Source organism: Sus scrofa, chromosome 1 (genome assembly GCF_000003025.6).
Source record: "Sus scrofa isolate TJ Tabasco breed Duroc chromosome 1, Sscrofa11.1, whole genome shotgun sequence".
NCBI lineage: Eukaryota > Metazoa > Chordata > Mammalia > Artiodactyla > Suidae > Sus > Sus scrofa.
In genome coordinates, this window is record NC_010443.5 from 229211362 (window position 1) to 229238177 (window position 26816).

Below are 26816 nucleotides of genomic sequence, written 5' to 3' on the forward strand. Positions count from 1 at the left end.
GAGAAATAGCCTAATAGAGGCTGTGTCAGGTCTTCTCAGCCCTGAGTTTATGCCATTTAGAAGTTGTCAGAGCCCCTTGGGAACAGACCAATCTTGTCAAAACGCAAATATGACCTTTTCAGTCACAGCTTGAACAACCCTAAACATTCTGCTGTCATTAAATTAAATTCCATGATCTCACAGGTCCTCTGAGGTTTGACCCGTGACCCCTCTCCAGCCTCCCTACCGATGTCTGTCCCCAACTCTGACTTCGTGGGGGATCGATTCATATTTTATTTGACCTACAGAAAACCTTTAAAATGTGATCTAAAGTGGGAAATTTGAAATAAATATCTGGGTTTTTGGTTTTTCTTGAAAACTTGGGAGATCTGGCAACACTGCTCGATATAGTTCCCAAATGGTTGACAGGAGACTGTAGGGGCTGCTTGTCATTTCGCCACAGTTCCCACCACTCCCAGCTATCTCACTGATCCTGAGGCTGTCAGTTACTACCATCATCACACTTACATAGTTTTTCTGGTGGGAAAGAATTATTTAGCTTTATTTCTGCTTGTAATCAAACTAAGAAAAATGAAGAATAAATGGAGAGTATTGTAGATTTGCAGAAAAATGAGAGGTAACACATTTCTCTGTAAAACAAAAATGATTTCTTTGTGTTTCTTATATAAACCAACTATTACAAATTTAACTCAAATTTTAACTCTAGCCTGCTTATTCTGTTTCCTTCCTCATCTATAAGATGGTGATTGTGGCTGCCTCCTTTTAGGATTACTATTGAAATAAGATAAAATAACAAAGCACTTAGACCAGGGCAGGGCACATAGGAAGCACTCAGTAAATATTAACAATTATTACTATTACCACTCCTCTTGCGACTATTGTTTGTACCTGCTTACTCCTGTGGGCATTTTCAGTCTCTGGTCTCTAGTTGTTCATGTTCTAATTGTTCAGTGAACTTGAGATGTTTCCCCCACCTCCCCACTGTCTGCCTGCTCTCTTTCTATCCATCCCTTAGGTCTACATTTCAGTGTCATTTCCTCAGTGAGGGCTGCCCTAACCTCCTTGTCTAGGCTAAGCCCCTTCATTTGAGCAGACTTGGAACCCAGCACTTCCGCTTTAGAGGCTTCCTCACTCTTGATTTCTGTCTTTTCAATCAGACTCTGTGCCCTATAAGAGCAGTGAATGGTTTCTACTTGTTTTCTGCCATATTATGAGCACTAGCACAGAATCTGGCTTATAGGAGGTACCCAATGAATGAATGAATGAATGAATGGTTCAGTAGAAAGAATAGCAGTCAGAAAACCTAGATTTTCTTGGTTTTGTTACCAATGAACTAAAAGACACTATTTTAAGTCTCTCAGTGTTTGTGCAAAAGAAGAATGAACAAGGTGGCATCTAAATTACCTTTAATGGGAGTTCCTGTCGCCGTTCAGTGGTTAATGAATCCAACTAGAACCATGAGGTTGCGGGTTTGATCCCTGGCCTCGCTCAGTGGGTTAAGGATCCGGCATTGCCATGAGCTGTGGTATAGGTCACAGCTCGGATCCCAAGTTGCTATGGCTGTGGTGTAGGCCAGCGGCTACAGCTCTGATTAGACCCCTAGCCTGGGAACCTCCATATGCCATAGATGCGGCCCTAGAAAAGACAAAAAGACCAATAACTAAATTAATAAATAAATTGTCTTTCATATTTCAAAGACACTAAATCGTCATATATAGCATACAACTAATGAGGAACTTAAATGCTAAATAAATATCTAAAACTTCTAAGCATCCTACAGCTACTTGGGCCAATCCATGCATAAAATGCCCTGACATTTCATCTGTATTTTCTGTTTCAAAGTCTGTGTTGAACCCAGTATCTTAAGAAAAATGTATTGTACCCCTCCCATGAATAAGTTATTCTACTGAGGTGCCACAGAAAGTACAATAAATAATAGCATGAGGAGGAGGTCCCGTCGTGGCTCAGTGGTTAATGAACTTGAATAGTATCCATGAGGATGTGGGTTCAATCCCTGGAGTCACTCAATGGGTTAAGGATCCAGCGTTCCCGTGAGCTGTGGTGTAGGTTGCGGATGCCACTTGGATCCCGTGTTGCTGTGGCTGTGGTATAGGCTGGCAGCTGCAGCTCCAATTCGACCCCTAGCCTGGGAACTTCCATACACTGCAGGTGCAGCCCTAAAAAGACAAAAAAAAAAAAAAAAAAAAAAAAAAGCATGATACTCACCTTCAAGGAATTTGCAATCTAACAGAGGGGGCTGGCCTCATGTATTATAAAACAAGATATTAGATAAAGACCAAAGGAATGGTAATGAGCCTACCACAGGTCACTGCTTTTAGCTGTAGTGATCAGGGGAGGCTTCCTGGAGAAGGGACTGTTGATCAAGCTCTTTTGAGCAAGTTTCCTGCTTATTAAGAATGTGACACTCCTACTTTTCATAATAGTGCAGCTAATCCATGAGACAGTGCTACAGAAGCGAGGTCATTGAGTAGATGCATTGCTGTCTCAATAAGCTTTATTCAAAGGCTGCAATTCCTCTGGCTAGGCATCCCCTCTCCACACATAAGCCTCTCTCATCTCTTTGCAGAAATTTCACCCCTTGCTCAATTGTAACTTTGTTAAAGTTAGGCCCTAATCATTTCAGAAATGCAGATTTCCAGCAATACTGGTGAACATTCACTCTACTAAACTCTCCCCCAGATTTATCCTCTACCAAACCGAACACGAAGCTCAATTCTACTGATTATACATCAGCTTCAGTAAGCAAAACATTGAAGTAAGCATCACAAAGTTTTTCAGAGTCCCTCAGCCTTTCTCTCTTTCATCCTTTTCAGCAATCCTTTTCCTCTCACTCCTTCAACCCTTAACCTCCCTTTCCTCCGGCAGACATCCAAGGCCTTCACATTGGTCTACCTCCTCTTCTAACAAAATCAGCTGCCAAGAAATACTCCAGGAACAGTTCATTACTCTTCAGTATAAATGAAAGCCAGTGTGAACCTATTTTGGAGTTCCTTGCATTTTAACTCTTGTCTCATGTTACCACATGAAAGGTTTGGGCACCTAACAAAAATATCAGCCCTTCTACCGCTAGAACCAGCTTCTCTGACATATCATTACAGTAATTGAAATTCTGCAACTCTGGGCAAGTAGCCCAAAATTTATGCATCATATTTAAATCACAGAGGTATCCAAGTTATCATTCAAAGCTGACTGAGCTGCCATACTGTCAGGCTATTAGAAATATAATCACATCTTGGCATAATCTTGAACCAATCATGTGAGAAAAGCCAGCCCTTATGAAGGCATCTAAGTGACCTCCTTTTGCAGAGTCCGGGTATTTTAAAGAACAAGGCCCTTTAAATCTTTGCCCTTTCAACCCAAATTATAATACCCAATGGGGTCCAAATAATAAAACCATATCTGAACAATAAAAATGGAATTGGAGAACATTTCCTCTAATACCTCAACCTTTCATCATTCCTTTTTAAGATGGTTGATCTAGTTGGATATTTGGAAAAATAGGAACATTGCCAAATATTCATTCACTCACTCTTCATTCAATCGTTCAACAAATGTACGTTTAGAACTCACCACAGGCCCGGCTGCCCCCAAGCCTCTGGACCCTGAGTTGACATTCTGCAAAGGTGTAGGATGTATAGTAGCTGCTGGGTGGAGGAGGGGCTGGGCTTCTCACTGCTCTCCTCACATCTTCCTACCTGCATGTGACAAGTTTGGCACCTGAAAAACAGGATCTTGTCTTATTGAGTCATGGTGGAAAAGAGAAGACTAAAACTGGGCAAGTTGACCTTTTTGTGGTCTCTTGAGAGTCCAGGTTCCACCAGATGGGGGTTTTGTGCTCCACACCATTGTCTACAGAATCACCACATGCACATTCCACACTCCCAAATGCTCTCCTTCCCTTAAAGGATAATGTCCCTAAGTCTAACTTGGAGGATGCAAATTCTTTTTCCTTCCACCTCTTTGGATGCCCCCTTAATTTTCTTTATCCCATGGGGACCAGTAGACTTCTGGCATGAAATCACCATAAGAAAAGGTAGTTTCCATGTCCATCATCCAAGGGTGAAAGTTTTAAATTCTATTTGAAATAGGGCTTTGGTTAAATAGGAATGTTAAATTAAACCTTTTCAAAGTGCTGAGTTTACAGGTAGAACAAACTCAAATATTGGCAATTTTATGTGGTTCAGTCTATTATTATACTGACTTTCAAATTTTGTACTCGTCACATGGGGTTAGTGCTATCTTTATCTATAAATCCAGCAGCCTGCCATCTTGAATGTCAATGGTTCTGGATCTTTGTGTGGTAGATCACGTGATGAGTGAACACTAGACCCAATTATTTTCAATAACACAGACTGGTTGTTCTTCAGAGGCAGAGACACATGGGAGACCTGGTTTACAGAAGATGGAAGCCCAGGGTACTCAACACAAGCAAAAATTCCAGAGGGTGTGGAAATAGGAGGTGCCTGGGTACATCTACATTAATTTGTGTGTGTGCATGCATGTATGTGTGTGTGTGTTTGTGTGTGTGTGTGAGATTAGGACTGATTAGAATCCTTTTTATTAATTATGATAGTTTGACATTGATTAGTATTTTCCATCCCCACCAAGAGCAACACTGGGTCCTCTGCAGAGCAAATTCCTACAATCTCACACTAGGGGTACTATTGATTCTTTCCTTGTACAGCCCAGTGTTGACAGAAGCTCACAATTTCCAGACATTAATGTAAATGAGTCAGAGAGATGTTGCTTGGTCAAGTGCTTCAACAGGCTGTCATTACAGGAATTGGTAGCTGTGCAAAACTTCAGACTTTAGACAGTTAACATGAACATGTGATTTAGAGAACAGAATTCAAAATCATTTCAAAAGATTGCACTGTCACAAAAATATGTCTATCATCAAGCATTCATTTATTCCCCCAAGTCTGTGAGCTTCAACAGATACCAAAAGAGCCCAAGGAAATCTTTTCAACTACAAGTTCAAAGATGCTATATTTCCCATTAAATCCATGCGTATCTTCCAGGTCCCTTAGGAGCAAAAGCACTTGGTCATATCTTTCTTTTAATAAAATGTCTTCAGTTATGTTACCTTCATGGTCTTTTGTACATTTTCTCTCTTTTCATTTCCCACATTTCTATCTGTTTAGATAAGCATGGCCAAGAGCGTTTCCTATACTGGGGGGAGTGTCGGGAGAGGTGCCCCCGGGGCCACTACGCCGATGAAGGCCACACCTGCCAACCTTGCCCAGACAACTGTGAGCTTTGCCACAGCCCACACTTCTGCATAAGATGTGTGCATGGCTACTTCATGGTACCCGCAAACCACACCTGCCAGAAGTTAGAGTGCAGACAAGGTAAGACTGCTCTGGGGCCACTGCAGACAGGAGAAGCTGTATTCAGGATGGCCCAGAGACAGACATTGCTTCCTTGTGTAAAGTTGAGGCCTGGGATGACTTTGAGTGACTCTACATGTCAAGTGGGGACAGTGATAGGTGCCCTCTCTCTTCCCCTACACACTTCCCCTCTGGGGTTCCCCAGAGAAAAGGAAATGCAGCTAATCACACAGAAAGGGGTCTTGGATGGAAGGATTGTGGGAAGGGTATAATCTTTAGGATTAGAATCCAAGATTCCTGGCCAACAATACTCTCTTTCCCAATTAGGAGTTATGAGACCTTGGGCAAATTAATCTAATTTCTTCACACCTTGGTTTCTTCATTTGTAAAAGGGGGAATATAACATGCCCTGTGCTTGCTTGCTGGGGGAAAGCCAATGAGAATCAGCCTACACCCAACTACTTGGGAATATTAAAATCTTCTGTGACTGTATGCATTATTGTTATTGCCCAACTCCTTATCATAAATGGGAAGAAGGAGATTGAAAATCAGCACTTAGAGGAGTTCCGTGGTGGCCCAGTGGGTTAAAGATCCAGTGTTGTCATTGCAACAGCTCAGCTCGCTACTGTGGCTGAGGGTTTGATCCCAGGTCTGGGAATTTCTGCATGCTGTGGGTGAGGCCAAAAAAATTTTAAATTAAAAAAAAATTTTAAATTAAGGCAGAACTTAGCATTTTTGCTCTTAGCCATTGCAGACTTTCTCTGCTCTGTATAAGAATTATGTCTGGTCTGGTGTTGAAGGAGCTCCATAATAATTAAGGCTTCATTCTTTTATCTTCTTAATGCTTACTAAAACTCTGTTCTATTTGTACCCAATCAAGCTAATCTATTAAATTAATAGAAAAATAGAAAGAGATGAAAATGTGAATGACACATATATTCTCAGACATGGTTTGGGGTTTCACAATTTCTCTGTGATTTACTTGAAAATAAGCTATATACCAACATACTTTGTTGGGCTTTTTGTTTGTTTGGTTGGTTGGTTTGTTGGAGTTTTTTTGGTTTTCTTGGCCATGCCCAAGGCATGTGGAAGTTCCCAGGCCAGGGATCAAACCTAAGCCACAGCAATGACTATATGGAGTCCTTAACCAGGGAAATTCCAATATATTTTATAGCAATTAACTGGTCTCCACTCAGTGAAAATGAAATTGCATTGTTTGCTCCTCTTATTTTATAGGTGAAGTCCAAGACCCAGACTATGAAGAATGCATGCCTTGTGAAGAAGGGTGTCTGGGATGCAGCTCTGGTATGTCATCTTCCTTTTTGCTTAGTGTTGAAATAACTGTCACTTTTCACACATCCTCATATGTCCTTCCTTCAGCATGGACTCTTGTCATTGATGTCATCATCACAGTCACCATCAATATTCATTAAGTAGGATCACTCCAATGCAAACAGGCGAGAAATGATCCCACTTAAGGCAAGAGATAGGTCACTTGTCTTTGTGAAACTCAAGTTTAGCAAAGGACAAGCATTTTTTCCTCTAAGTGCTAGCTAGTTGGCAGAAGATACCTACAACAGCCATGTTTCAAGGGACTCAGTCTCTTTAGCTTCTTAGGGTGACAATTTTGACATGAATAATGGTGGGAGAGAAATAAACTCAAGTAGAGAGATGCCGAATTATTCTAACTTAGTATATGAAACACAAAGCTTGTCAGAAGTTTGTGGATTTTCTTTTGCAAAAATGATCCTACTGCTTGGAGCCTAAGACAATCCACTGAGAAGAAAGCAACATGGCATCAGCAGATTTTGAAATTCCCATCATACAATGAAAAGTTCCTGCCAGTCTTCCAGGTAATTTTCTGGTTCAAACAACTGACTTCGCCTTTCTCCCCATGCATGTCTGGTTCTCCTGTAAAGGGGGTGGTAAGAACAACATGTATCACATGGCACCATCGGATTGGATGGAAAATGAAAAATCAGGAGGCTACCAAATCCCAAGAATGTATCTTAATGTAAATTTAGGCAAGTTATTGAAATAATAAGCACTTGGGTCTATGGATCTTTGAAAGGAAACCCAGGCTAAATTAAAGGTGGATGGGATAATTTCTCTTAATGGAGTTTCCATAAAACCCTATGATAGGTTAACTCATGCTTCTAAACCTTCACTGTGTACACACATCACCTGGGGGATTTGTTAAAATACAGATTCTGATTCATGGGTCTAGGCTGGACCAGAGAGTTTGCATTTCAAACAAGCTGCCAGTGAAACCAGTGCTTCATGAAGACTCCAGAAGTTGTAGGGGGTTAGCTTAGGCCAGGATTAAGGAGACTTTTTATTGGCTTTTACCTAATAGATTTCCTTAATTCTTAAATATTATATGTGAATTATAATTTATTTGATGGCCATCATCATCTCTCTTGCCTTAAAAGGAAAGATGTATTTCCTATATTTTTAACCAGAAAACGAGATTTTAGGAACTGGAATACCATTCCCCCAATGCCCTCCCTGATGAAATTGAATTATATCCACTATGAATGGAACTTACATACTGGAAAATAAAATATAGTAAGTCACACTTAAAAAGGCAGTAATAGAGTCAGACATATAAGGTTTAATACCAATTTTCTGGGAAGAAAAATAGATCTAAACGGAATTAATAAAACTATTAAAATTTAAAAGATGAGCAAATTCCAATGTCCCTTGTAAAAAGTTAGGAGGTAGTCTTTCTTGCAGGGAACAAGGATACTTGTTTTTGCTATCTTGATTTTACTTTGTCCATTTCAAACCATATTTGCTATTATGTTATACATCCCAGCAAATTTTTGTTGTCTTCTTTTGCATATTTGCAATGTGTGCTGTGTGTCCATGGTAACATTCTTTTGTGCGTTATGGAAGGGTGTGCATTTATCTGTCTGTGTCTATCTGTAAAATCTCGAACCTATGATTTTGGCTCTCAGGTTTAAAGGGGTGGATAAATGTGTATGGATGAGTGAGAATCTTGGCATGGGAGTGCCTAGACTGGACCCACCCCTCCCTTAGTGGATCCAGTTAAAGATAAGCCTGAGGTATTACCCTTGGAGGATGAATTTAATAGCAGACCTCAGCCATCTTGCGGTCCAAAATCCAGAGAATTAATTTGAAAAAAAAAAAAAAGATAAATTAGAAAGTCTGATTCATTTTACAAAGTGCTATTGAAATAGTTCTTTTACTCCTTAAAAAAATTTTTTTTCATTGTCTATTATATGCCAAGTATTAGCCCGGGCACTAGGAATTCAAAGGTGATATGACTGGGATTCTTTTGGAAGGCCATCGCTGGCTGTCACAGGGACATACCCAGAACCAAATCTTTACAAGTCAACCTGCCAGAGTAGAGAGAGGTACACAGTGTAGCGGGATTACAGGAGAGCGTGACTTAGAATTCTAAATGCGGCTGATTTCTAATTCAAATTTTGAAGATTTCTCTTGATTTAAAAGTGTCTATGTTGGACCTCATTTATTTTTGGATTGCCTTAGCTGAAATTGTCACTTTATTTATGTCTTTTTTAATCTTCCCGATAGAATTCATTCTTTTTTCTTGTTTCCCTTTGTTTGCAGGCCAATGATAATACTTTTACCACTGACTTGTGCAATATTTTGTGTGTACCCATCCTTCTGCCTAGACAGTAAACTACCCGAGAACAAATTCTGTGACTTATACACTCTGCTCCCCCAATAACTAGCAGCATGTCTAGGATATAATAAATGCACAATAAATGTGTAAACTTTGTTGAATTGAATTTGAGAATTATTTAAATTCAAAGCAGAGATACAGGACTCCAGATACATGGGGATGAGAGAAGATGTTTCCTCTAATCAAACTCTGTTTATGGGCCTTTTATCAGGCTGAAAATAAACAAATAGCATTTTACATAATACTATTTTTTTTCCAAGAGGATTTGATGCCAAATTCTTTGTCTTTCTAACTAGGATTTTCAGTGAAAAATTTAAGTAAGCTAAATCTAACTGTTCTAAATTTTATTTTTTCCTATTTATTGAAAGGATAACTAAATGGGATCATTTTTACCTAACATTTTAAGACATCTTTTCTGTCTTAATTTATTGAATAGATATGACACCCGACTGTAACCTAAGATGTTGGGGTCCATACCTACATCGCCATTGGCTTAAGGACTGATTTTAATCAAATTGCATCAGATCTCTTTATTTACTTACCTTATCAATAAAATAGAGGTCAATATGCCTTTATCTTGGCTCAGAAATGGTTGATGAAAACTGATTAATGTTTTCCTACTAAACCAACAACAGTCCCTATCTTGGGGGGAAATATACACAAATTTGAAAATTTGTAACTGCAAAAAAAAAAAAAAAAAAAGACCATTTAAATTAAGTGCCAACTAAGGAGATAAATATATGTGACAAGAAAAGAGGGGAACCTTGGGTACTGAAGTGATCAAGGAAAGCTTCCCAGAAAATGGGATTTGAGATGAGTCTTAAGTTTCCATGGAATTTAGACAGATAAGGGCTGCCCTAGAGAGGGGCTTCAGACCTGGACAATTGCAGAGAAAGGTTTGGAGTGAAGAAATTCTGCCAAGGATTTTAGGACACTGAGTGTGCCAATTTTTCAGAAGGAGTATAAGATTATAAATATAAGAGATAGGCAAAGAGAAGTTTGGAGAAGTGGTTGAAAATCATAACTTGTATTTGGACTCAAATGAGTTTAAAGGTATTCTGTGGCTAGAGGGGAATAATTGATGGTTTTTATAGAAAAAGTATTTTGAAGAGGTGTTTTAGGAAGATTATTTTGTGACTATGATAACTCTGTTCAGGTAACTGAAAAGGAATGAGGTTATAGGCAGAGAAACCAGGTAGAAGAATATTTCAGAATTCTGGGTATGAAGTAACAGGAAGCTGATCTAAGGTAAGAGCCAGGAAATCATGAAAAAGCAAGTTTTAAAAGTCACATGATACAAATGGCCCTTAAACATAAGATGCTTAATTGTGTTCATTACATGGGAAATGCAAATTAACGCTACTGTAAGATACCATTTCTCACCTATCGGATTGGGAAAATTTCAAAAGCTTGCAACATGCTGTCCAGGCAAGGCTGTAAGAAAGCAAATATTCTTATTTGTTACTGATGGGAAGACAATGTGGTATAACCACTGTTGAAGGATGTTTGGCATCATATAACACAATCACATGTGCATTCATTCTTTGACCCCACGACACTCCTTCTAGAAACTGATTCTGAGAATATATACCCACAAACTCAAAAGAACATATTCACAGTGTTATTCATTGTGGCATTATTTGTGGTGTAAACTATTCTAAACAGCCTAAATGCCTTTTCATGGAAGAAACTCATTCAATCAACTAAAGTACACATTCATGGTGGAGTACTATGAACTGATAGCGATTTTATGACAGACTTTGAGTAAAAGGCCAGATGCAAAAAAGTGTACACAGTATGCTGCCTTTTTGCTAAGAAAAGATGGTGAAATAAAATGTTTGTGTGTGTGTGTGTATCGATAGATAGTTAGATAGACAGATAGATAGATAGAGAGAGAGAGAGAGAGAGAGAGAGAGATGTTGTATGTATACACACACGTACATTTTTTTTTCTTTTTATGGCCACATCAGTGGCATATGGATGTTCCTGGGCTAGAGGTAGAATGGAAGCTTCAGCTGAGGGCTTCACCACAGCCATGGCAACACTGGATCTGAGGCATATCTGTGACCTATGCCACAGATGTGGCAATGCCAAATCCTTAACTCACTGAGTGAGGCCCCATCTTCATGGACTGGGTTTTCAACCTGCTCAGCCACAATAGGAACTCCTATATATACTTTTAAAACTTATTTTTAAAGAAGAAGCACAGAAAAGATAAATCAGAAACTAATGAAAATGCTTACCTATAAAGGGAATGGGAGCAAGACTTCTCTAGGTATTCCTTTTTCCATAGTTTTGATTCAAACCATGTAAGTGAGTTACATATTCATAACAAATGACATAGTAATTAGTGTGAATGGGCTCCCAGTGACCAATTTAGGACAACTTGAGCATCAAAAAATGATGATACAATTATAATTCCATTAATAAAACAATTCATGCATCAAGAATTATATTTAAAGAAGAGAGAAAGGAAAGGGGGGAGATAGAATAAAGGGAAATGCTCTTCTTTATAGTAAAATTTCACCTGTTCACATGCAAGGAAATAATTAGAAAATCTTCTTCCTACAACCCCTAGTGTATTAACTGAAGGGAGAACCATCACCGGATGCTAAAATCATTAGGTGGAAAATTGTTTGGGAACATGATAATCACATAGACTCAAAGTACTTCCATAATCACTAGTTAATTACAATGGAGAGATTTGCTAGTTACCAACTTAACCAAGTTATTACACTGAATATTACCATCATTAGTTCCATACAACCCAATATCATGTGCTTCCTGAAGTGGTACATTAACAAGCACACAATATCACCCAGTATCCTCAACAAAAGTGTATAGGCCAATGATCCTCAACTGGAGGTGACTGGGACCCCAGGAGACATTTGTCAATGTTTTGAGGCATTTTTGATTGTCATGACTGGGGAGTTTAGGGATGAAATATCATAATATCTACAACTCATTTTCAAGTGGTAAAGGGGCAAAAATAAGGATCTAGGTAGAGCATACCAAGCTATTCATTGTACTATTGCAGGCTTTCTTTAGATTGAAAAAAAAAAATGTTTTTAAGTTGGAGAAAATAAAGCACTTCATGCTGTTAGCTGAGAGGGCCTAGAAGAAATAGCCCAGTAGCAATAAGCACACCTAATGTCCAGATCTTGATTCCTCACACTATTCTCCAATAAAAGATACCAAGGCTCCTTGGAGAACTGGTTGATTCTAGGACTAGGGCAGAAAATATACAAGGTGAGCTGCAGCATTTTGTAGTGGCAGAAAGTAAGAAAGCACACAAAGGGAAAAACCCACAATGATATGGGTACAGCAAGCATCCATTTGACAACTGAAAGAGCTCCCAGTAGCCAAGCAGGAACAATTTGAGCAATAATATAAATAAAACCATATTAGCTTACAACCCAAAGTTGAAATAAAAATTTGTCAGTTCGTAGAGACCAAAATAAATAGTTGAATAAGAAGTAAATGAGGGAGAGGAAACAAATCTTCAGTGCAAAAGAATTTCACCTAATTGTTCTGTATAATCTACATGGGAAAAGAATCTGCAAATGAATGGATATGTGAATAGTAAAAAAAAAAAAAAAAAAAGAGAGAGAGAGAGAGAGAATCATTAAAAAATAAAAATTCTTAAGCTAAAAAAAAAAAAAGAACATCAGGTGACTTAGCACTCCTTCCTCTAGGAAGTGGAACAAAACTCCCTGCTCCTTAAATGAAGGCTGCACATAGTGACTTCCTTCCAAGAGGACAGTAGAAAAGAGAAGGGAGGAAAGCTTCACCATAGAGAAACCTGACCAGCACTACCTCATCCAGGGGATCAAGGTCAACATCAAGAGTGATATATTAATAGCAGGTACTTTTTTGTCTTTTTAGGGCTGCACCCAAGGCATATGGAAGTTCCAGGCTAGGGGTCTAATTATAGCTGCAGCTGCCAATCTGCATCACAGCCACAGCCATGCCAGATCTGAGCCACGTCTGCGACTTACACCACTATTCATGGCAGGATCCTTAATCCACTGAGGAAAGCCAGGGATGGAACCCACATCCTCATGGATACTAGTTGGGTTTATTACTGCTGTGCCACAATGGGGACTCCAATAGCAGTTACCTTTGATGTGATGAGATCACAGTGGCACTGTACTCTGTGGTCTTTCACCTCAAAACCCTTAACCCCAGTCTGATCATGAGAAAGACATAACACAAACCCCAAGAGAGAGATTTTTCATAAAATACCTCAAAATTGTTAAGGCTGTTAAACAAGTAAAGTCAGAGAAACTGTCATAGTTAAGAGGAGCCTAAGGAGACATGACAGCTAAATGCAAAGTGGTATCTAGATGGGATCCTGGGACAGAAAAAAGACAGTGGGTAAAAATAGGGAAATCTGAGAACATGATGGAATTCAGTTAATAATGACGACATCATCATCATAAAAAGGGCAAGAGAGGACTATTTGAGGTGTTGGAAATGTCCTATATCTTGATTGTCCAGGGTGATTACATGACTGTATGTTTGTCAAAATTCATAGAACCTCTTTTTTTCATGCCTAAAAAGAGCAAAAGTTGAGGTCCCTGGTAGCCTAATGGTTAAAGATAAGGCATTGTCACTGGTATGGCCCTGGTTGCTGCTGTGGCGTGGGTTCGATCCCTGGCCCAGGAACTTCCACATACTTTAGGTACACCCTCCCCCCTAAAAGGGAACACTTTATGAAAATTCTATTACAATAAATCTGACTCTGAAAGTACAAGGAATTCCCTAGTGGCCTAGTGGTTAGGACTCAGCACTTTCACTGCTGCAGCCAGTGTTTAATCCCTGGGTCTGGGAACTGAGATCCCACATCAAGCCACTGCATGCATGGCAATAAGTTAATTTAATTAAATAAATTGCATTTTAGAGAAGGAAAAGCACAATGTTAGAATGGACCCGCCAATGCCTCTCTTTCCCATCTCTATGTAGTAAAACCATAGAAGTAACTTAATTGCCAGCATTTATTGAACACTTAGTCATGTTCTTTAAGCGTATTACTCTAAGAAGGAAATGTAATTGTTGTTTTCATCTTTCAGATGAAGCAATCAAGCTCAGAACTGTTAAGCAACTTATGTAAGGTAACAGGGCTGGTAACCATTAGGACCAGGACTTGCTTCTGGATAGCCCAAGAAAATACCTTTGTGTTTTATAACTCGTCTATTCATACACCTAAGCTTCCACCCTTCTAATTCCACAGTAAAGGGTATTGGGCTTCCCAAAATAATAAAAAGATAAAAGAAAACCTTGTATCTGCCCCTTTCCTCCGTTTTACACTTCAATTGGCCACAACTTTATGCCCAGAGGACATGACTGAATTGACCAAGGAGTACATCGGTTCATAACAGTCATGCAAATTGACTTGGGGTCACAGCTCAGCCCAGGCTGTCAGCTTTTAGGACCTGCATCTGGAATATTCTGAAATGGGGCAGAGCAGATAGGCATCCTTGTAGCAGCCAGACTGAGAGTAGGTGGGCACGTTTTCTGTTTAGCCCTGGATTCCTCTTGGCCATTTTACCTGCCTTCAGTTTGATTGACTTTCACAGGGACTCTTTTGCTTTCCAGAAGTGTGGGTTCTATCAAAGGGTATGTTTGACAAGAGCCATCCCTTTCCTCTCCCTGTGAATATGAGGTGAACTGTCTCCATCCTGACCCATGGTAAATTCAAGCTTCAGATCCAGGAATTAGGGAACCCACCTCATTTCCTTTTGTTATTCTATTTTCCATTAAAGATTGAGACCTTATTCATAGAAGAAAAAATATCAAGACATCTGAGACCTGAAGTTCACATTTAGTTTTCCAATGAAGCAGACATACAGGGTTTTTAAAATCAAATATGGTAGTCACTGATCACTGTTTATTTTACTTTTACCCAAATCTCCCTTTGGACTTGTCCACAAACTTTCAGAGGTACACGAACAGTGTCAAACGATTTTGGTGCCTTCCAAACAGAAGGCATTGCAGAATAAAATGCATGCTAGCCTGGTGGCTCCTTTCAACAGGAAAGAAGTAGCTGATTGTAAAAATGAAATTCAGCATTCATAAAGGAACTTCTAGAGACCTACTGCATGACTCACTGTCCAGCCAACCTTATGCATGCCCCAGATGGTTCCCCACCATCATTTCCACCAAGAGATGGGGAAGGTGGGTTCAAGGTGCCTCTTTTCTTGTAATTTTATTTTTATTTATTTATTTATTGGTTTTTTTTAGGGCCTGACCCTTGGCATATGGAGGTTCCCAGGCTAGGGGTAGAATTGGAGCTGTAGATGCTGGCCTAAGCCACAGCCACAGCAATGCAGGATCTGAGCCATGTCTGTGACCTATCTGCTCACAGCCACACCGGGTCCTTAACCCACTGAGCGAGGCCAGGTATTGAACCTGCATCCTCATGGATACTAGTCAGATTCATTTCCACTGAGCCACAATGGGAACTCCACAGTGCCTCTTTTCTTTAAAAGGCCAAACATAAGCCATCTTCAGAGGAAGGATTGGAATCTAAATACATGGTCACCAGTTTGCTGAAGAAAAGGGAAACAAGGAAGCTCCATTAGATAGTGGGGACAGTGCTATCTTAAAAAAAATGCATTTTTCGTTTATTGGAGCCTTCCTCTCCCCTCCTTTTCTAAATTATACCTCACTTCAAAGGCAGAGGGCTAGAAGAAAAGAAATCTTAAGAACAGAAAACCCAGTGTTGGAAGAATTTGCAGAAGTTTTGCAGTTTAGCGGTCCCTTATTCATCATGGCTTTCCTGATTAAGTCACTTAGGAAATATTTATTGCAGACATTTGTGCTTTCTGCTTCCCCATTGTTTCTTCCACAGTAAGAGGACTGTATAATCTAATATTCATCAAGCATCATCATGCACCAGTCACTCTGCTAAACACTTAGCGTAGATGAGGTGTTTTCACATCTATAATCCAGTGATTTTTACAGAAGGAGAAACTGAGGATTAGAGAAGTGTTGAAACTAGATCAGTTTTACACTTATGGGAAGTGACAGAAGAATTCAGTTGTCAGTTTCAAGCCATCTTGTGTGTAACCCTTTATTCTTCACACAGAGGAAATAGCTGGCTTCGAAGCTGTTTGTCCTAAGTATGCACTATGATAGGCAAAGTTGTACTGTGATGACAGATGACCCTCAGATCTTCAAACAACAAAGGGGGAGCTCTCTGGTAGTTTAGTGGTTAGAACTGGCACTTTCATCACTGTGGCCTGGGTTCGATCCCCCTGTCTGGGAATTGAGATCCCACATCAAGCTGCTGCATACCATGGCAGGCAGAAGATAGAAAGAAAGATAGACAGGTAGATGATAGATAGATAGATAGACAGATAGATTTATTTCTCACGCTATATCTCCAGTGCTGGTCAGTTGAGAACTCTGCTCTGAGTGGTCCTCAGTCCAGGACCCAGGCTGATGGAGCAGCCATTACCTCGTTGCGGCAGAAGCACATGAGCTCTTAAAGGTTTCCCCAGGATTGACACGTGTAACTTCTGCTCACATATTTTTTTGGCCAAAGCAAGTCATAGAGTTCTGCCTGAGATCACAGACTGGGAAGAGGCTGTCATGCTGCATGCCTGCAAAAGAGAGAGAAAGTAATATTGTGAAAGACATTCTCCCTAAAGACATGCTCGTGTGGTAACAATGAAGACTGTTACTAGTATAGGTCTCATACGTTTGTACATGAAATAGCCCCAAACATGCGCCCATTCTGTTTCATTTCTTTCTCTCTTCTGCCCCTCTGACCTGGCCCATGATCTTACCTTGGCAGTGTATGACTTTCTCCATCTCTCAAAAACAAACAAACAAACAAACAAAGAACCTCTTCTAAAGAAGTTGCTATTTTTTTTTTTTCAACCAGTGGAGTTTCCCCAAGTATTTTGCTATCTCACTTCTCTGATTCCTTGGCAACAGAAGAGTCAAAAAAAGGGCCAATGATAAATGACATGACGATTTAAACTGTCAGCTGAAAGGACCTCGATCTTTCTTTCCCCTACTCTTCCACATCTCTATTGTGAAAATAATAACAGGCCCTTATCTCTTGACTTTATCTGCTACCCAAGAAATGTGCCCATATGGGACAAGTCTTGGGAATTTGGACAACTTTCTCTCCATTTTCTGGAACTTAGTTCAAGAAATATTTGCTGAGCAATTATATGAAGCTAAGCATGGGGATAGGCAGGTGAATAAACATGTTCTCTGCTCTCAGAGGACTCACACGACAATGGAAAAGTCAACAATTCTCAGTCTTGGGTGCTCATCTGGGGAGTTGGAAACATGCAGCACTGAGACCACTTCCAAAGTTTCTGATTAATTGGGCTAGGATGAGGCTCAGGCATCAGTATTTTCCCAAGACTCTTCAACTGATTGCGAGGTACATTGAGAGTTAAGATGGATGTATAAACGTATAATATCAACATCACACCTCTTTTTTTTTGACTTTTTAGGGCTGCACGCATGGCATATGGAAGTTCCCATGCTAGGGGTCAAATCTGAGCTACAGCTGCTGGCCTATGCCTACTTAGGATTTGAGCGATGTCTGCCACCTATACCACAGCTCACAGCAACACTGGATCCTTAACCCTCTGAGTGAGGCCAGGGATCAAACCTGCGTCCTCATGGATACTAGTCAGATTCATTTCTGCTGAGCCCCAAGGAGAACTCCTCAACATCATGCTTAAAATACTTTGTTGAGGGTGGAAGCTGAAGCAGAAAGAGACACACTATATCATAATAATTACAATTTACTCTCCATTCCATACAAGGTACTCAGCTAGGTAGGCACTTGACAAACACAACTTCTACTCCTCAATACAATCCTCTCTGTTCAAAATCCTTACCCCCATTTTATAGATGAGGAAACCAAGGCCCAGAGAGCTTATGTAATTTGCCCAAGTCACATAACTAGGAGGTTTCAGAGCTAAATTTAAACTTAGGACTCTCTGGCTCCAAACCAACAGAACATCCAAACATTGGATGTTTTCTTAGGGTAGATTGCACTCATACATCATTTTCTGGAGAATGTAAATGAAAGTCCTAGATGGGTCAACTGGCCATATTTGTTTCCCTCATGGTGCAAAAAATATGCTTATGCCTATGCTTCTTATGCTTCTTCATTGTGTTTCCTAAGTTTCCCTTTGCTCCTCCTACATTCAAGTTCACATTCCTACAGCAATGAGGGAGAAGAAAATAGTGGGAAGGTGTCCTAAGTTCAATGCTAGAGCAATTAGCTCATCCTCTTGGCTCTTTGTGTTATTACGCTATTTTTCCCCCCGGAGCCGGGTATAATCAAAGTTCCTCCTACTTGTTATATAACTGACCTGCGAAGTGGAGCTGCAAGCCAAGGCTGTCTGCATCACGTATGCTTGCAGCAAGAGAACTGAGCCAATTACTTCCAAAACAAACTGAGTTAAACAAAAGCACAGAGTGTGGCTGAGCACACCCATGGGGTGGAGGGGTTCAGAAGACTGACTTCCATTCCTAAAAGCAGTGTAGTGCCTGCAACATTAAACGGACAGTGATTGAGGGCCAGGGGTATTTGGGCTAGAGGGATTTCAGCTTTACAGAACTCTCTAGAAACCAAAAAGAATGTCTCCTTTGGATTTTTAGGTGTAACAAGCTGGAAAAATTTTGCCGAATTGCTTTTTTTTTAGTGAGATATCACTGATACTCCTGAAATCTCTCAGCTTATGTCTGTTCGTTAAGTTGAAAATAAAAATAAAATGAGACTAGCAGTGGTGACTGGAACTGGTTAGGTCTTAACCTGATTTTGTGGGATTGTGGAGAATGGAGTTTGAAATCTCAGGATCCATCTCCATCTTTCCCCATCCCAGCGAAAATCTTTGTGGTGCACTTTTCAATTCTTAATGCCATCCTGTTTTGTAAAGAAAAAGACCCAGAAGTTGCCTTCCTTTTACTTCCTAATATGACCCTAGAGATTACAATGAAAACTAAAAAAATGATTGTATCTTGGGCTCTCTAAGGGAGTAAACCCAAGAGACTCTTATTAATATCAAAATAAAAAGTAATATGCTCCAATTCCATGTCCACCTTCTTTGCATATTTGCCATCATCAAGAGGCCCGTTGATATACCTGAGGCCAACATGTCTAACTGTGCCAGTGTGTCACGAGCACTTAGCATAGTGTTTATCACCAGGTGGGCACTCAGTAAATATCTGGGACTTTCATACCTATTGTTAGCTGTCCTCAGCTCATCTCCAGTGTTCCCACCTCCCTGTGCCACTGCCACATCGACATTCCTCAGTCCTTTACCAGATGCTAGGAAGAGCTTCAAGCTCCACTGGCAGGGAGGAAATGCAAAACTGATTTAAGTCACAGAACCGACATCAGAATGGAGAGGAGCTGAGGGTGGGTGAGGCAGGAGCCTCTGCTCTTGATACCCAGCTGCTCCACAGGCAGGGCTCCAGCTAAGACTCAGGCCAACAGTGAGAGTCAGTGAATTGCCTCTGCACCTCTCGAGTCTGAAATTCCAGCCTCCCAACAGTCAACAGGAGGGTAATTTGGTCAGAGTCCAGACACATCCTCCTTTCCATGAAGTCTCCTGCAACTCCCACCAGAGAAACCTTGGCTGCAGCCCGACCCACAGCCTTCAGTTCAGCTTCCAGCACAGTGGGCCAGCCCAGGGCGTGAGGAACAGAATGGGGACCAGACCATCACAGCAAGCTGGATATGGCCAGAGGGCTCTGGGGCAGGGGCCGGGCTGGGCTGTGTCTCATTTACCAGCCCTTGGCCAAGTCCCCAAAGTTGAAGTCCTGGAAGTCAGGGGATATCCATGCTGACCTTGCCAAACGTTAGTCATGTCATCGCAGGTCATGTTACCGGATTAGTCGAAACTTTCTCCCTCCCAACTGTGCCTATGGCCATCTGGAGCAGCCAACTTTTTTTTCCCTCAAACCTTTTCTATGAAAACAGCGTGTACTGACTGTCTGTAAACTATCCACCATAAGGTGAGACAAGTAAATAATGTTTTGTAGAATCAGGCAAGCAACTAGGGATGCCCATCTCCCAGCCAGCCCCTTTTTCCATGTCCGCCAGGAACCAGGAACCCATGAGAGTACTGGAAAGGAGCATTTTTGCTGAGAAGTCCCCATTTAATCAGATCACCAGGGTCAGAGCAAATCTGAGGACAAATGGGGCATCACCTCCAGAGGGGTAACACGTGTGATCGAATCTGGAGATACAATGGGTGGAATATGAGAGTAGAAAAGTTTCTCAATCTCTCCAACCTCTAATTTGGACCAGAAAGAGCTGACAGCTTGATTTATCATCATGATGGAACTTTATGCCCTGAAATAATTGCTAGAAACCTGGATGTTCCGCTAGGAAAATAAATCAACCTAAACATGTAGTCTCCATATTACCATGTCCTCAACATTTCAGGGGTGACATCGAGCCTTTGGGGAAGGTCTGGAGGTGAGTCTGGAAGAGAAGGGAGGTTGTTTTGAAAGAGTGTTTACTGGAAAGGCTAGTACAATCATGCTAGCTGCCCAAGCCAACTGTAAAATTGCAGATTTATTATGTTGAACAGAAATGCAGCCTGTACATTTGAAATATTATCCAAATGACCTGGCTTCACTTAGAAATCTTCTATGAATTGAAACAAGTGAATTAGGGAGGCTCTTCCCTTTAGCACTGAAGGGTCTGCGGGAGGTGAGTCAAGAACCATTTATAGTAGTGATAAAATACTATATTTAAGGCTATAAAAATTTGGCATACAAGGTCTCAGTTCAGAAGTAAATTTGTTTTATGTGATCTGCAAAAGAGCAACTGAAAAGTTTTACAAATGGGAAGTTTGACCTACCGAGATTTCAAAACATAAAATCCGTCCATTATTCCTGGGGACTGGGTATAGTAATTACTCCCCTTGAATGTTAAATTGCAAATCAGACCCATGAAGTCATTTACTGTTTACCTTGACCAGGGCCCAGAGCCATATTCCAACCATCACATTATGTGCCCAAGTGTTCGTTAATGAGATGGGCTCCTTGGGAACTGAGCAAGAAACTGGGGAAAAGCGTTGCAACCCTGTCCAATAAAGAGATACCTCATCCAATGGGGCATTATGCTTTTGCTCTGCCAAGAAACCAATGATCCTTTGCTTGGGATTCTATGCCTTGTTCAAGCTAGAACTAGTAGAAAATGCTTGTCAACTGACAGATGTACTTTTGAATCAAAAGAGAGTCTTATTAATTGTAGCCTCCTCCACATCTCTGATCTTGTCCCCTAGCCCTCTCTCCTCATCCTCACTCTCCAGCTACACTGGAGGTTCCTGGTCTTAATGACTTCTAGACCACTCTGACTCCTGGGCCCTGTTGTTTCGTCCACTTGGAATGTTCTTTTCAAGGTATTAAACTGTCTGGCTCCTTCCTGTCATCACATCTCAGTTTAAACATCACTTCAGCACCCAATCTGAAGAAGTTAGCCTGGAGTTCCCGTGGTGGTGCAGTGGAAACAAATGTGACTAGGAACCATGAGGTTTTGGGTTCAATCCCTGGCCTCGCTCAGTGGTTAAGGATCTGGCGTTGTGGTGAGCTGTGGTGTAGGTCACAGACACGGCTCGGATCTGGGGTTGCTGTGGCTCTGGCGTAGGCTGGCAGCAAAAGCTCTATTAGACCCCTAGCCTGGGAACCTCCATATGCCTCAAGTGCGGCCCTTAAAAAAAAAAAAAAAAAAAAAAAAAAAAAAAAAAAAAAGTCAGCCTATCTGTCTTTGTCTCCATCCCTACTTCTTTCTCTCTCTCTCCCTCCTTCTTTCTCTCCCTTTCTCCTCTCCTCATCCTTCACCTCCACTCCTACCCAATCCCCCACGCACACCACATCAGTCACCTTCTCTTAATGTTGGCAGATCACACACAAATCTGATATTTTAATTCTTTAGGTACTTTTAAAACTTGTTATGCTGTATTATCTCCCTTCACAAAAAGGTAACAACCAGGCAAACAGGGTCTTTTTCTCTCTGCTCTTGTCTCATCAGCACCTGAATCCTACCTACCATGTATAGAAGCTCAATACACAATTTCAGCACAAAGCAATGAGCAGACTCCAAATGGGTAAACCTTCTGTGTGGGTTGAAAAAGTCCTTGTGGGGAGTAGAAGAGCCAGACTCCAGCCCCAGAGCAGTGGATTTCACACATCTCCCTGGGCCTCCCATGCTCATGTGGAAGCAGAAGGACTGGACAACCAGTGATCTGTCCTCTATTCTGTGAAGCCCTCCCCTCCCTCACTGTCCACTCCTCCCAATTTAGCCAGAGCTGCTTCGCTTTCATCTCTTTTTTAAAATTTGATTTTTCATAAGTTCCCTTTTGATAAAGGATTCTGTTGCTAAAATAAAAATTTTAATCCTCCAGATTAGATTAAACCCTTCAGTTTGAAGTTAATCCTGGTTCAGCCTCTTACCAGTTGTGTGATTCTGGGAAATTCATTCAACTTCTCTAAAATTCGGTATCACTATGCATATTGGGGACAATTGCTATATCTACCTGGCAGCATCACTAGGAGTATTAATGAGATAATCCATCTACTGGGGGGGGGTCCCCCAAAGATGTCCATACCCTAATCCTCGGATCTCAGGAATATGTTGCCTTACACAGCAAAAGGGACTCCAAAGATGTGATTAATGGCAAAGATTTTAAGATGGGGATATTACCCTAGATATCCAGCTGGACCGAACCTAAGTCCCTGAATCCTTAAAAGTGGAGAACCTTTCCAGCTACAGTCAGAAAGGTATGAGAGAAAAGGAGAGAGATTCATAGCTGTTAGCTTTGATGCCAGCTGAAGCCCCCTGCCCCCAGCCAAGGAATGTGGGTGGCCTGGAAAAGCTGGATACAACCCCTAGTGATAGCCAGTAAGCAAATATATCTCAGTCCTACAACTGCAAAATAAACTGAATTCTGCCATGAACTTGAATGAGTAAGGAAACAGATTCCTTCCTGGAGCCCCCAGAAAGCAGCCAGCCTTGCCATGACTCTGATTGCAGGACTGACTTCTGACCCACAGAACTGTAAAATGATACATCTGTCATGTTTTAAGCTGCTAAATTTATGGTGATTTGTTCCGATAGCGATAGAAAACTAATACATTTAAAGCATGTAATGAAAGCCTTGGCACATGGTAAGGGCTCAATAAATGTTAGCACTTCTTATAAAATATTATTAATGGCATAATTATAATATTGTTTTATTATCTCCAAAATCTCTCCTGCCTCGAGGTTGAGCTCTGAATTCTGAAACCCCTCCTCCTGCCTCTCCCAGGTTTCTTTCCGTTGTTTTAAAGGAATTGTTCACCAGCTTTAGAGGCTGAGTGTTGTGCTGGACAGAAGTGAAAGGAAACTTCTTGAGATGTGAAAACAAGAGTACAAATTAATGTCCCTAAAGAGGGACAGGCAGGTAAATGTTGGGTATTTCTGGATAGGATAGATCGAGAAGGACGCCACATGGCCTGTACAGTAGTTTGGCTGGGAACACTTAACCTGGATCTAACCAACAAGAAATATCAGGCAAATGCCAAATGAGAAACAAACTATTATCAAGGAACTGCTGCCTTAAAAAAATGTCAGTGTCAAAACAAACAAACAACAAACATGTCAGTGTCACGAAGGACAAAGAAGAATTAAGTAGTTGTTCTAGATTAGAGGAAACTAAAAAAGGGTAAGACAACTAAATGCGATATGTAATCCTACAATGATCCCCATTGGATGTGACCAAGTCAATAGAAAACAATCAGAATATAGATGGTAGATAGATAAATCAATTATTAATATTAAATTTCCTGAAATTGATGACATACTATGGTTCTATATGTATGAATGTACTTATTCTTAAGGAATACACACTGAAATATTTAGAGATAAGGACCACAATATATGTATCTTATTTGCAATGGTTCGGGGGAAAAAATACACACACACACAAACACATATGAATGTAATGTGTGTATAAATTTGTAAGGTATATATGTGTGTGTATATATGTATTTTATACACACAATAAAAGCACATGAGCAAATTATACAGAAAGTGGGGCAGAATGTTAACAATAAGTAACGTTAGTAAAGGATAAATGGTTTTATTATTGCAATTTTTCTGTAAGTATGATACTACAAGCAGGCATACCTTGTAGATATTGTGGGTTTGGTTAAAGACCACCCCAATAAGGTGAATATGGCAAAAAAGCAAGTCACAAAAATCTTTGGTTTCCCAGTGCATGTAAGTTAGGTTTATACTCACTGTACTGTAGTCTATTAAGTATACAATGATATTCTGTCTAAAAAAAAAGTACATAATTTAAAAATAAATTATTACTAAAAAAATGCTAACCATCATCAGAGCTTTCAGCAAATCATAATCTTTTTGCTGGTGGAGAGTCTTAATGTTGATGGCCACTGAGTGATTGGGGTGATGGCTGCTAAAGGTTAGAGTGGCTGTGGCAATTTCTTTCTTTTTTTTTTTTTTTAGATCATATGCCATGATTATTTTTATATTTTTAAAGAAACTTCACTATGTTCTCCATAGTGTCTACACCAATTTGGCAATTTCTTAAAATGAGACAACAGTGAAGTCTGCCACATTGAATGACTCTTCCTTTCACAAAAGATTTCTCAGTAGCACACTATGCTATTTGATAGCATTTTTAACACAGTAGAACTTTTTGCAAAATTGGAGTCAATCTTCAAAAACCTGCCACTAGTTTATCAACAAATCAATATGTAAAATACAAGTTTATATAATATTCTAAATCCTTTGTTGAAATTTCAACAATCTTCACATCATCTTTATCAGGAACAGATTCCAGCTCCAGAAGCCACTTTTTTTGCTCATCCATAAAAGCAATTCCTTATACATTCAAGTTATATCATGAGGTTGTAGCAGTTCAGTCACATCTTTAGGCTCTAATTCTAATTCCAGTTCTCTTCCTATTTCCACCACATCTGCAGTTACTTCCTGCACCGAATGCTTGAACTCCTAAAGTCATCCATGAGGACTGCAATCAACTTCATCCCAACTCCTATTAATGTTGAAATTTTGACCTTGTCCCATGAATCAAATGTTCTTAACCGAATTCGAATGGTGGCTTCTTTCCAGAAGGTTTTCAATTAACTTTGCCCAGATCCATCAGAGGAGTTACTATCCATGGGCAGCTATAGCCTTATGAAATATATTTATTAAATAATAAGACTTGAAAGTTGAAATGATGCCTTGAGCCATGGGATACAAAATGGGTATTGTGATAGCAGGCATGAAAACAACACTTATCACGTATATTTCCATCAGAGCTCTTGACTGGGTCAGTGACCAGGTACATTGTCAATGAGCAGTAGTAATTTGAGAGTAATTTTTTTTTCTCATCAGATTTCAACAGTGGGCTTACAATATTTTCAATAAACCATGTTATAAACAGGTGTGCTATCATGCAGGCTTTGTTGTTCCATTTTTAGAGTACAAGCAGAGTAGATTGAGAATAATTCTTAAGGGCCCTAGGATTTTTGGAATGGTAAATGAGCATTGCCTTCAACTTCAAATCACCCACTACACTGGCTCCTAACATAAGAGTGAGCCTGTCCTTTGAAGCTTTGAAGCCAGGCATTGATTTCTCTTCTCTAGCTATGAAAGTTCTAGATGGCATCTTCGTCCAGTATACATCTGTTTTGTCTACATTGAAAATCTGTTTAGTGCAGCTACCTTCATTAATTATCTCAGCTAGATATTCTGGATAATTTGCTACAGCTTCTACATCAGCACTTGTTGCTTCACCTTGCACTCTGATGTTATGGATGTTGTCTTAAACCTCATGAACCAACCTCTGATAGCTTCAGAATGTTCTTCTGCAGCTTCCTCACCTCTCTCAGCCTTCACGGAATTGAAGAGAGTTAGGGCCTTGCTCTGGACTAGGCTTTGACTTAAGGAATGTTGTGGCTGATTTGATCTTCTATCCAGACCACTAAAATTTTCTGCATATCAGACTGTTTCACTTTCTTATTATTTGTGTGTTCACTGGAGTAGCAATTTTCATTTCCTGTAAGAACTTTTCCTTTGCTTTCACAACTTGGCTAACTGTTTGGCACAAGAGGCCTACCTTTCAGCCTAACTCAGCTTTCGACCTGCCTTCCTCACTAAGCTTAATCATTTCTGGCTTTTGATTTTAAGGGAGAGATGTGTGATTCTTCCTTTCACTTGGACACTTAGAGGCCACTGTAGGGTTATTAATCGACCTAATTTCAACATTGTGTCTCAAGGGATAGAGAGGCCCAAGAGAGGGAGAAAGATGGGGGAACAGCCAGTCAGAGGAGCAGTCAGAACATATGCAACAATTTATCTATTAGGTTTGCTGTCTTATGTGGATATGGTTCATGGTTCCCCAAAACAATAGTAACGTCAAAGATCCCTAATCACACATCAGCATAACAAACATAATAACAACAAAAAAGTCTCAAGTAGTGTGAGAATTACCAAAATGTGACACAGAGACATGAAGTGAGCAAATGACGCCAATAGACTTGCTTTAAGCAGGGTTGTGACAACTTTCAGTTTGTTGGAAAAAAAAGCAGTACCTGTGAAGCACAAGAAAGTGACACACAATAAAATGAGGTCTGCGTATAAAAGGTTAAACAAAAAAACCACCCAAGTTTTCGATCCTGCAAAGAGAAGGTATTGGTGGCCCTTGGCGCCCATGTGTGTACAGCTTCCAAAACCAGCATAAAGACAGAAAACTTCCTCAAACTTTCCTTTAGGTGTATGAAATGTAAGC

The 26816-nt window shown here is 40.3% G+C and overlaps 1 protein-coding gene across 3 annotated transcripts in view; it reads left to right on the forward strand.

The window, feature by feature from the left end:
* PCSK5 (proprotein convertase subtilisin/kexin type 5) overlaps positions 1-26816 on the forward strand; it is a 453468-nt gene that overhangs the window by 356775 nt on the left and 69877 nt on the right. For all 3 annotated transcript variants that reach the window (XM_021065005.1, XM_021064998.1, XM_021065011.1), the window contains exons 23-24: positions 5166-5372; positions 6588-6656. In XM_021065005.1, the coding sequence (XP_020920664.1) occupies positions 5166-5372; positions 6588-6656 (276 nt within the window). The remainder of the gene's footprint in view (positions 1-5165; positions 5373-6587; positions 6657-26816) is intronic.